Genomic DNA, 12436 nt, shown 5'->3' with positions numbered 1-12436 from the left:
AGTAGAAATTAGAAATATTACAATAATACTTCCTTCGGAAGGAAGCTCTTTACGAAAATTGCAGTGGTGCTTTTTTATTTTTATTTCAAAAGTTGAAAGGAATTCATTTTCATATATGTATTATATTCATAACAAAGAATTATCAGGGAAGTTTGAAAGACTATCAGCCAAAACATTACCAGTTACTAGAACATGACAAGATACATCTGGCATAGTCATAAGTATAATAATATCGATAAATCAGCTCTTTTCAATCAACTCTTGATTAAACCTCACATTTTATGTTTGTGATGAAAATCATGAATGCAAATTAGATTTTTTTTAAATCGTATGGAATCGACTGGTCGAAATGTTTGTGGTTTAGGACAATAAAACTACATTTGCTTTCAATTCATTTATTATTTATTACTTTCATCGTTTTCGAGCATTCATTTTCTCGATTAATTTCCTCGATGGCATAGTCGAATGCTTCCTTAATATATTTTTCCAAAACTACTTTCCCGTGACGTCTACAGTTCGCTATCGTCCATGATACTATTCTAGGGTATAACCATCCCAAAGATGCCAATCCTGAAATGTCCACATCAATGTCTCTGAAAAGAATTGTTTCATTAATATTCTCATCATATATTTATTTAGAAGCGTTCAAAGTAAAAGTGGCATACAATAAAAAATATTTATTCTGAGGGTGGTCAAATTTCGATGATTCAGCAATATAACTTGGAGAAATGGCATTATCGAAAAAAAGTTATACCTCCGCTAATATCTACTGATGATAGACTTCTGAAATTGAAACATTATAGAGGCATTTGTTCATGTAACATCCAGTGACTTTCTCGTCGTTTGAGCAGGATTATGTTCTTCATTCTGTGCCATTTGTTGAAAGCTTAATTTTAATCATTTCAAAAATATATAACATCGTATGATTTGTATTATCACTATTAGGTTTTAGAAATTATTTTCTCGTTCCTTTCCTAATTGAATTGTTGAGTTTAATCATATCAGAGTTATAACATACGCTATCTGATTGGTACTCGTGTGTACTCATTCTGAAAGACCAATAAAAATCGATTGAAATAGTCGATCATATGGATCTTCTCATTATTTCCGAATCCATTTTGAAATATAACAATTTATGAAATATATCTAGATTTGAATTTTGTAGAAATTAGTAAAACTCAAATAAAAATTTAGATTCATGGAGAGACTGCTCTTGTTATAGGAAGCTCTATTTTTTTTTCTATGCTCATCAACAGTTGAAACCCTAGAAATATTGGCACTTTTAGATGAGAAAAGGTTTTTGACCATTTTCAATTTATTGATGCGAACCATCTGATGTTGTACATTCTGAAATCAGTAAAAATTAAGCTTTCAAAAAATGCCCCAGAAATCTAGTGTTTTAAACAACACAACTTTGTTTCATAGCTTCGAAATTGAAAATCCTGCTGAAAAGATGAGCACGCCAATGGATTCTATGAATAAAAAGTGCATACATAATGTTTTAATTGTAGACATCTATCATCAGTGTTAGCGGAGAAGAAATTCCATTTTCTAATTTTCGCTTATAATTCGAAAACAAAAGAAGTTGGCCAAAAATGAATACTATACTCTTGTTGAATTCTCATTAAAAGAGAACGAGAATGGGGTATCATACTTTGTCTTTCTCCTCTGATTTGAAAGTTGTAGTGTAGAATTTGCACACCCTGTATAAGACGATGAATATTGTACTTAATCATTGAGAGTGTCTTTTAGTGTCGAGACGCTGATTGCGCTCGAGAAGATAATGTGATTATTACTACAACTGCAATGAAAAGTAGCGTATTCTTCATAGCTTACTCAATTTCAAAACTATGTATTGCTCATACTGTGGGAAATATTAAATATTATTTTTCACGACACTTTGCCACACCTCGCTTGGTGGACCAATTAAATTGGACTTTTGAGTCGTTTCAATGGAAACGCAATAAATTAGCACATACTGTCAACGAAGGCCATTTTGATTTGAATCAAGTCCATTAATTGAATTATTGAAATTTGTGCAGTTGTAGGAAAAGTATAGTGTGCAACATGTGGAGAAAGTCCTTTTCTCGCACGTGTGTTTGCGGCACTCGCCTTTCAGGCTGAAACTTCCACACTCGCGAGAAAAGTTGGACTTTCCCCACTTGTTGCACAATATAACGGGTGTTTTTTTTTCGAGGTATATAACTTTAAGTTGGCATTTCTGTTCAAGATGGCGACCGATTCAACAGCTGTCAAGTGATTTATTCTCAGTTTGGTTTGGCAATTCATCATGAATAGACTCACGCCTGAACAACGCTTGCAAATAGTGCAATTCCATTTCGAAAATAATGGTTCTTTGCGGAATACGTATCGCGCACTACGTCCATTTTATTTTGTTTAGCGATGAAGCGCACTTCTGGTTGAATGGCTACGTCAACAAACAAAACTGCCTCATTTGGAGTGAAGCTAATCCTCAAGTGTATGTCGAAACACCGTTACATCCAGAAAAACTGACCGTTTGGTGCGCTTTATGGGCTGGTGGAATCATTGGTCTGTACTTCTTCAAAAACGATGATGGCCAGAACGTTACAGTCAATGGTGATCGGTATAGAGCCACGATTACTAACTTTTTCTTTCCTGAATTGAACAACCATGATGTCCAGGAGCTGTGGTTCCAACAAGACGGCGCAACATGTCACACAGCTCGTGCCACAATAGATTTATGGAAAGACACGTTTGGTGACCGCCTAATTCCACGTTTTGGACCTGTGAATTGGCCTCCAAGATCTTGTGATTTAACACCGCTAGACTACTTTCTGTGGGGCTAAGTAAAGTCATTGGCCTATGCGAAATTCATGTCAATCGAATAATCCATCGTTGTTTTATTGCAATTCAAAGTTCTATAGCTCCAAAAAAAACACCCTTTACTATTTTCATCGTGTGCAAGAATTTTTTCTATAGCGAGACTTCAAATTCAGATAAAAATAAAACTGACTCTCCTATCAAAAGTTATAAGCCTCGCAAATACAGGGCTCCATTGTGAACCGCCCTGTATGAAAAAAAAACTTCATTCCTCATTCATCAACATACAAAAACGACGAGAATCTTTGATTTGATATTATCGATACGGGGCGCCATCTATAATAAACGTATTGAATAGTTTCGTATAATTGGACACCAGATCGAGTGAATGTACCCCCTAATAGCCCAAAACCGAAGCACAAACCACCGTGGAAGCGTTTAATGGCTTCGGTTCGATTCGATTTTGACCATCACATACTACGAGGATTACAGGAATAATACCTTGATGCTTCGGAGTTAATTAGTTTTCCGTTCTGAAACTTCACACGATAGCAATAACGATGGAGCAAGGATGGTGTTCCGGGCTTAATCAGTGAGGAAAGATGAGTTGAGAGCTGTTGACGGTGGATTCGAGGTGGAAATTCGAGTTTTATTTATGAGAAACAGTTTGGTTTCGATAGTTTTCTCTGAGTACGTATATTGATGGAAATATACAGACTAGTCTTGAATGGATAAAAAACCTTCATCGTTAATTCTCGAAATGAAATAATAATAATAAAGAACAGTGGCAGATTTACCAGAAGGCTGAGTAGGCTGAAGCCTACGGCGACAAATTTTAAGGGGAAGCAGATTTAGCTCATCAATTATTTGTTAAGATTCACAGAATTGAAAAAAAAAATTACACACACAAAGTACGAATTTCGAAAATTGAAGGAAAATTGAAATATTCAACAAAAATCGAAATATAGTTTTATATTTCGAATCTGAGGTTTTCCACCAAAATTTCGTGACGAAATATTGAAAAAAAATGCAGAAAAAAAGTGGAAAACTCTTTGTTTGGTGTTTTTTTGCATATTACTCGGAAAATATGAATTTTTTCGACAACCGTCCGAGAAGTGCTCACAGAAAGTAGCATTTCCCGGCCTATTCAAGAAAGTACGTACTTCCCGGACTAGGCCGGAAAAGAATCACGTCGTTTGTGTCATTGTGAATATGAAAATCTTGGTAGGTATATTTTAATTAAATGCAGTTGATCATTACCATAGCAACCGAGAAAACGGCTGACAGTTCATATGAAATTAATTGTCAACAATTTGCATGTTTTTTGCTCGCAATCGCAATAAAATATGGAAAGCAGCAGCGATAGTGTTATTCTACACGGTTGCCGAAAAAATATTGTACGCAACACGCCCGAAAATGGTTTTTTTGGATTCATAGACTTCCAGGACGAGCGTAAGCGTATAATATATACTAGTGGAATAAATTAAAGTATCAAAAAAAAATTCAAAATTTTTAGTGGCTTTTCAAATATTCTTTAACAATCGTCGTATCTCAATTTGAAAAAAGTTTTTTGAAGCTTGAAGTTTATAGTTGAGAGATCTCATGATGAAAAAATTTTTCAAGCAACGTGTACCGCTCAATCCTAATGAATACAGTGTCTGAAATTACTGCGAAATTTTTTCAGTTTTTATTTTTGGCCGACAGACTTGAGAATTTTTTTCTGTTATTGAGAAAAATGCAGAAAAAAAAACTCAAAAATATGATTTCTTCATTTTGTTGGAGATTATGAACATTGGAATCGATAATCGTTATCCTTCAATTTTTTGAAAATTGGATCGAATGAAACAAAAAAACCGCTCAATGGATTGAATTGAAATTCTCTGGGATTCTAGTGGAGATATTGAAGTGTAAAACCATGCTCAACATTGATGGTTTTTTTGATATTTTCAATTCAGCGCTTGCTTATTCAAAAATCCTTCAAAAGCCCTTTTTTATCAATTTTTTCAAATTCAAATGTAGAGAACGAAGAAAGTTTTTTCCAAAAATACCATACTTCGTGTAGATAATTCATTCAAGATTTCAAAACATCCCTTTAATTTTCTGTGCAAACATTGATTGGTGAGATATTGATGGTTGAAGACAAAAAGGTTCTTTTCAATTGAAAGTTCAATATTTCAGAGAAAAATGCTCGTATCGAAATTTTGAAAACAGGCTATTGAAGCTGAATGAACAAGTTATCTCATCCATATACTGATAAAATGGAAACAAAATTTCCGAGTATGTAGGCCAAAGATAAATACTGAAAAAATTTCGCAGAAATTTTAGACACTGTATTCATTAGGATTGAGTGGTACACGTTGCTTGAAAAATTTTGTCATCATGAGATCTCTAAACTTCAAGCTTCAAAAAGGTTTTTTTCAAATTGAGATACGACGGTTGTTATCGAAAATACAGCCATTTAAAAAATCGCTAAAAATTTCGAATTTTATTTTGATCCTTTAATTTATTCCTTTAGTGTATTATGTTTCATGCGTGTTGACTCAAATTGATTGAGCAAATTTTTTATATTGGTCTCAGAAAGACGTTTATGATGACCGAAAATATCCCAAATTTCACGGAATGTAACTTTAACAGATCCATCTCGCAGTGAATTTTATTAATATAATGCTATTTTCGAGTGAAAAAGAATTCATTGTGACAATTGCCCAAGCTTTTACTATAGATAAGTCAGAAAACGATATTCTCGAATTGTCAAGTGGTTCCTGAGTAACCATATTAAAAAACAAAGTTCTTGTTGGGAAACTCTTTATATTATGTGGTAAAACAAACCTTATTCAACTAGATTCGCTCCTATCACTCACCTTATTTCTTGTAATTTCATATCGTCCATAATATAATCACATGTGAACTCATTCTTCAGAAACTTAACTCTGAAAAATATATCATTTTTGTATACACTCATACTGATACTTCCAGAAACTTTGGTTGAATCGTACTCAGCTTCGTAAAGTCTGAAAGTATGCTGAAATGCGAAATGTTAAGTCAAATGAAAACGGAAGAATTAACCGCTGCACTCACTTTGAATTCTTTCAGAGAAAAAGACCCAAAGAAGATCATTTCCTTTTCGTTGCCGAAGCAACTCCATGATTTATTTCGGTTGAGTGTCGATAAATCCTTCAAATCACCATGGGAGGTCCTTACGTTGCCCAAATTGATGCTGGTCGGTTTGCCTCTGAATATTACATCGTAATTTGGGGTGAAAACTTCACGGTTTTCATTGTGAACGATGAAATCTTTGGTGGAGCACAAGAGGCAGTCGGCCAACCGGTTGGATTTCAGAATCAGTTCTTTCTCTCTCTCCCTGGAAAAAAAATTATTTTGAAAATTTTGTTTTAATGAATTATTTTCTTTCCCCATTTGGTACTTTTTTTCTCCGGAAAATCCACCTGAATCAAGGAAAATTGTCTGATGTTAGAGTCTTTGGCTAATTCTATGGCATTCACCCGTTCATTCTGCCTTACTTTGTCAAACAAAATTGTGCGGAATATCTCAGTTTTACACATCTCATTATTATGTAAGTTGGTTCTCTGAACTCTCCTTCTCCTGTCACAGAATTATCTATTATGTGTTAAATTTGTGGTACAGAAAATAGTTCAGCCAACTAACATTTTTCAATGCAAAAATCACTAAATGATATTTATGGAAATATTCCGTTAATTGCATTAAAGATTCAGTGAATTAGAGAATAGTAAATTCTCACAAACAAGTTGCAGAATGGGCTCCTATTCCAACACGAATGTGAAATTCGAAAACGAGCAACGAAGGAGCGAGTTTTGAAACGCATTAGTGTTGGAATTGCCTTCTGCAATGAGTATTGGACGATATTTTTTTCTATTTCAGTCAAGTTGTGTGAAATATTGTCGAAATTCAATGAAGAATTCAGATTATATATCCTAGTGACTTTTATATTGTATCATGGCAGTTGGTGTGACTGTTACGAAAATTGACAGATTAAGGAATTTGAATATGAATTGAACGTTTCGAATTTTGAAATAATTTACAATTACGCATTAAATTCGTGAATTATATCTGACCAAATCGATTTAACACCACCAGAATTAAGAGGAATTGCGAATAATGTTGCAAATCATTCAACTACATCCAAATTATATTATATTGACAATTATTGACTTTTGTTGGAATTTGATAAGATTGGAAGTCAGTATAAACAATCACAAAACGAAATATTGAAATATAACTGAAAACAATACTGTTTTCAGAATTGTAATGAACTCATTACGATACTGAAATAGAGAAAATAATGTATAATATTCGATTATTTGTTCGAGTGTCAGAGGTTCATTCTAACACTCGTTCATTAAAGAACTTGCCTGGCATTTCGTGGCTCGATTGTTATTTTTGAACTCGTGGTAGAATTCTCAGGAGAACTGAGAGTTGAAAAATACAGGCCTAAGGCCTACAATACGTGAAAGAAGAAGAAGGAAGAATATCAATGCCTTCTGCACTTGTATTTCAAATATCTATCGAAAGAGAACTAAACCTCTTTCTGGTAAATGTTTTCACTCAAATCATTGCAGACCTCTCTAATTATTTTTATGAATCCAACAACCTTCTTCGATGATTGATGAAATTTTTCCTACAACTGCTAAGAAAAGTGGCGTAATCTTCATAGCTAACTGAATTTCGAAAATATGTATTGCCCATATTGTGAGGAATATTATTACTCATGGCACTTTGCCCACACCCCGCTTAATAGACCAATAAAATTCTGCTTTTCAAAAGTCGTTTCTATGGAAACACAAGAAATGCATAGATAGTTCTATGAAGGCATTTTGAATTAAATCAGGTACATTACATGTATTATTCAAAAGTATGCATTTGTATGAAAATTATAGTGAGCAACATAGCAACATATGAAAATTATAGTGGACAAAAACCTCTTTCTTACTTTTGTGTGTGCTGTGTTTTCCACACTCGTCAGAAAACTTGCACAATACATTATTCTTAATCAATAGATAATAAGTTCATTATAAAGAGGCAGGTTTGCCATAACCGATGGAAAACGACATCAGCAAAATGGCCATCAGGACTACGTTTGCAACACCATATTTTAACAATTAGCACATTTGTGGCTGTATGTCCTCGATAACTTCACGAATTCCATCTTTAAGAGGTCGTGGATTGATTGTGGATCATTCGCATAGTCCTTATCTTTCACTTGGCCTCAAAAAATATCTAAAGGTGTCGAATCACAAGATTTGGGTGGCCAATTGGTAACATCTTTTTTTCTTGCAAAATTGTGATTGTTTTTTCGCTATTGTGTCCCGTAGCGCCGTCTTGTTGAAAATGAACGTGAAGACCTTGTCCCAACATTTTGAAATATTTCACTATTGCCAACCGAGAAGGTGCTCCATAACGACCCAAAAGTGCTTTTGTTTTGCGAACTTTCTTAGTGAATTTTAACGATTTCAGCGCTATGTTTGAGTGTATCGTTTTGGTTTTAATGATGGTGTAGTTTTTACTTTTCAAATGTCAAAAAACAACTTCGAAAGTGATAGATGCCCAGACAGCGGGGTATTCAAATTTAAAACTCTTATAACGGGTGTTTTCTTTTCGAGGTATATAACTTTAAGTTGGCATTACTGTTCAAGATGGAGACCGATTTAACAGCTGTCAAGTGATTTATTCTCAGTTTGGTTTGGCAATTCATCATGAATAGACTCACGCCTGAACAACGCTTGCAAATAGTGCAATTTTATTTCGAAAATAATGGTTCTGTACGTATCGCGCACTACGTCCATTTTATTTTGTTTAGTGATGAAGCACACTTCTGGTTGAATGTCTACGTCAACAAACAAAACTGCCGCATTTGGAGTGAAGCTAATCCTCAAGTGTATGTCGAAACACCGATACATCCAGAAAAACTGACTTTTTGGTGCGCTTTATAATAATAATAATAATAATAATAATAATAAGGGTAGCGGTAGGTGAATTCCTAGCGATTCACCTATCAGGAGAGTTGAATCGACTCCTGCCCACCGCAGATTCCAGGAGCTCCCTGACCCGGGAAGCTGAAACCTGTCGAAGGGTCCCTGTCCAGGGTAACGGACGAAGCCGTGTGGAAAGCAGCTCAAGAATTCTCCCACCGTAGCTCTGCGGATCGTAAAAAGCGATCAAAGGCAGTCTCCCCCACGACACGGGGGAACCCATGAATGATGGTGAATTTGAGGAATAGGAATATAGAGCCGCTGCCTGAGGTTCGTCAGGGCGTGTCTGGAGCCGGCGCTGGACATGACAGTATGCGGGACGTCGGTGACAGAGTGCTTAGGAGACGGGCGTCTGTCGAACAAAATGCTACGCCTCCACAATCTCAACATTCTAGGAGAAGAATAACACGAGTTTCTCCGACCGCTGAAGGTGCTGCGCAGGATCCCCAACCAGCACTCACCCAAGCAGGTCTACCAAGAAGACGCATGAAATGGACAAGTTCGATAAATGAAACGATCATGCGCATATACTATGAAGTGACTAATATGGAAGAGGATAAAATAGGCTACCGGCAAAAATTATTTGCAGAATTCGAAAGAAACTATCCCGAACTCCAAGTTTCTGAGCAAAGAGTAGCCGACCAATACCGGGTCATATTGAGAAATAAACTTGTACCCGATGAGAGACTTAACACCATAAAAAATGAAGTCCAACTGAGGCTACAGAATAGAGACCTCACTAACAACGAAAGGACAATTGAAGAAAACTACGAATGTGCTGAAAACCAACAGAACATCAATGCACAAATGAACACTGAGGAACAAAACAACGCAGATGTGATAGCAATAAGTGATGCTCAACGACGGAATATATATGATGCACCCGTCGAAAATCCAGAAGAAGACCAAAGAGAACTACTGGAGCGATTATCTGCCACAATGAATAGATGCGTTATAGATTTTGAGGGCACAGATCCATTGAGACGACCGATTCTACCAAGATTGAGGACATCCAAGAAACTATCTCATCTTCTGGTCATGACCAACAAGGAGATTATACCAAAGTATCTTTCTGACTACCATGATCTCGAATCATTACACCTCATCATATATTGTGCAGCATTTTCAATAGCAACAGTGCTAGGTGTGAAGCCAAAACCTAAAAGTCAGCAACCAGCCAGAGAAAAACAACAAAATAAACCACATTGGCAAAAAAGACTAGAAAATAAAGTGCACAGCATCCGCCAAGATATTGGGAGGCTCACCCAATTTGCAAAAGGTTCGCCGTCTAGAAAATTACAAAAAATGGTGAATATAATGATGGATCGTCACCGGCAACATACAACATATGATCCAAACAATGAAAATGCTCAACAAATTTTAGACACACTGAAACAAAAACTTAGTGTGTACTCCGAAAGACTCAGAAGATACAATGAGAGCTATAGAAGAAAACAGGATAATATGATTTTTGAAAACTCCGAAAGAAAATTCTATAGAATGTTAAACAACAATATGTCAGCAACACCAGGAAGTTATCCAATCGTCGAGGATATTGAGAATTTTTGGACAGATCAACTGGCTTCACCAACCCCCTACAACTCCCAGGCTGATTGGATAAGAAGTGAAGAGAAATCCTGTGAGACAATAGAACACATGCCGCATAACGCAGTTTCTATAGAAGAATTCCATGAAATATTGAAAAACGCACACAATTGGAAATCACCCGGCCCAGATGGAATCCACAACTTTTGGTTGAAGAAATTTTGGTGTATACACGGCAGGCTAGTTGAAACCATAAATGAGGTTATGAGGAATCCAACGGAAATGCCCAAATTTCTAACAACAGGGACCACTTATTTCCTACCGAAGGATCTGCAACACACAGCGGATCCATCGAAATACAGACCCATTACATGTCTACCAACAATATATAAAATCATCACATCATGTATAGCATCTCGTATCTACAAGCATTGCGAGACAAATAACATAATGACAGCACAGCAGAAAGGATGTTCCAAGAATGCCCTAGGATCGAAGGAACTGCTGATCATAGATTCCATCATATGTAACCAAGCCTTCAAAAAACACAGAAATCTTTTTATGACATATTTTGACTATAAGAAGGCCTTCGACTCTATTCCACATGGGTGGCTGACAAAAATTTTGGAAATATACAAGATCGATCCAATTACAATAAACTTTCTGAAGTATGCAATGTGCAACTGGAGAACGAATATCGAACTCTCTACGGCGAACATAACTACTAAAGAGATTCCAATAAAGAGGGGAATTTTCCAAGGAGATTCATTGAGTCCCTTATGGTTCTGCTTGGCGCTGAACCCCCTTTCTAAACAACTGAATGCTACTGAAAAAGGTTTCAATGTCAAAGGAAATAGAAATACCATTGCACTCAATCATTTGCTATACATGGATGACCTAAAACTTATAACAGGCAACAAAAACCACTTGCAAATTATGGTCAAACTAGTGGAAAATTTTTCGAAAGACGTGGGGATGAAATTCGGATTGGACAAGTGTCGTACGATTAGCGTAGTGCGTGGAAAAATCCAAGATGAACCGATAGCTCTCTCCAATGGACAGGAGATAGAAGCAATGAAATCGGACGATCTTTATAAATACTTAGGAATGAAACAAAACCGACGAATAAACCATCAAAGAATGAAGGAAGACTTAACAACTGAGTTCATTAGGAGAATCAACAAAATTTTAAAAACAAACCTCAACAGCAAGAACATGACGAGAGCCATCAACACATATGCATGTTCAATTCTCACATACTCTTTCGGTATCATTCCATGGAGCAAAACAGATATGGAAAACCTGCAACGCAAAATGAGAACCTTGATGACGAAAGCACACAAGCACCATCCGAAAAGTAGCATTGAGAGGACGACACTGCCGAGGAATAAAGGAGGCAGAGGTCTGCTAGACATCATGGAACTTGCCAATGGTCAAATTGAATGCCTACGAACATACTTCAAAGACAAATCAGGCACGTCAGAGATCTACAAAGTACTGTGTGAAGCAGACGAATCAACACCTTTGCAACTGCACAAAGAGCAATTGTCATACAACCACCAGACAATCCAAGAAAAAATGCAAAGATGGAGAGAAAAGCCCCTACATGGACGACATTTCAACGAGGTGAACCAGGATCATGTCGACATTGAAGCGTCGAACTATTGGCTCACATCAGGTGCGATGTATCCAGAAACGGAAGGATTTCTTTTAGCCATCCAAGATCAAATGATCTCAACAAGAAATTACTGCAAGCATATCATAAAGGATCGAACTATTACTGACGATCGATGCCGTTATGGGTGTCCAACGAATGAGACAATCCAACATATCACGGGAGGATGTCAAATGTTTGCAGGAAATGAATATAAAGAGAGACACGATGCAGTAGGAAAGATTCTACACCAAGAAGTGGCAACTAAATTAACACTAATTCATTCTGAAAAAGTGCCATACTACAAATACCGACCGGAAACCATCCTGGAAAACGAACGCTATAAACTGTACTGGGATCGTACAGTTTTGACTGATAAAACAGTCCCTCACAACAGGCCAGATATATTGCTAGTTGATAAACATCA

General features: G+C 36.2%; 2 protein-coding genes across 2 annotated transcripts in view; one reads left to right on the top strand and one right to left on the bottom strand.

Annotated features, from left to right (window-relative positions):
* LOC123682573 overlaps positions 1-12436 on the top strand; it is a 386250-nt gene that overhangs the window by 233845 nt on the left and 139969 nt on the right. The gene's annotated exons all lie outside the window — the stretch shown is intronic.
* LOC123682574 overlaps positions 385-12436 on the bottom strand; it is a 64755-nt gene continuing 52703 nt past the window's right edge. The window contains exons 7-9 of the mRNA XM_045621285.1: positions 5881-6163; positions 5664-5824; positions 385-593 (exon numbers count right to left, since the gene is read on the bottom strand). Of these exons, the coding sequence (XP_045477241.1) occupies positions 392-593; positions 5664-5824; positions 5881-6163 (646 nt within the window). The 3' untranslated portion in view covers positions 385-391. The remainder of the gene's footprint in view (positions 594-5663; positions 5825-5880; positions 6164-12436) is intronic.

This window comes from Harmonia axyridis, chromosome 6 (assembly GCF_914767665.1).
Source record: "Harmonia axyridis chromosome 6, icHarAxyr1.1, whole genome shotgun sequence".
NCBI lineage: Eukaryota > Metazoa > Arthropoda > Insecta > Coleoptera > Coccinellidae > Harmonia > Harmonia axyridis.
This window is presented reverse-complemented; position numbering and strand designations above follow the sequence as displayed.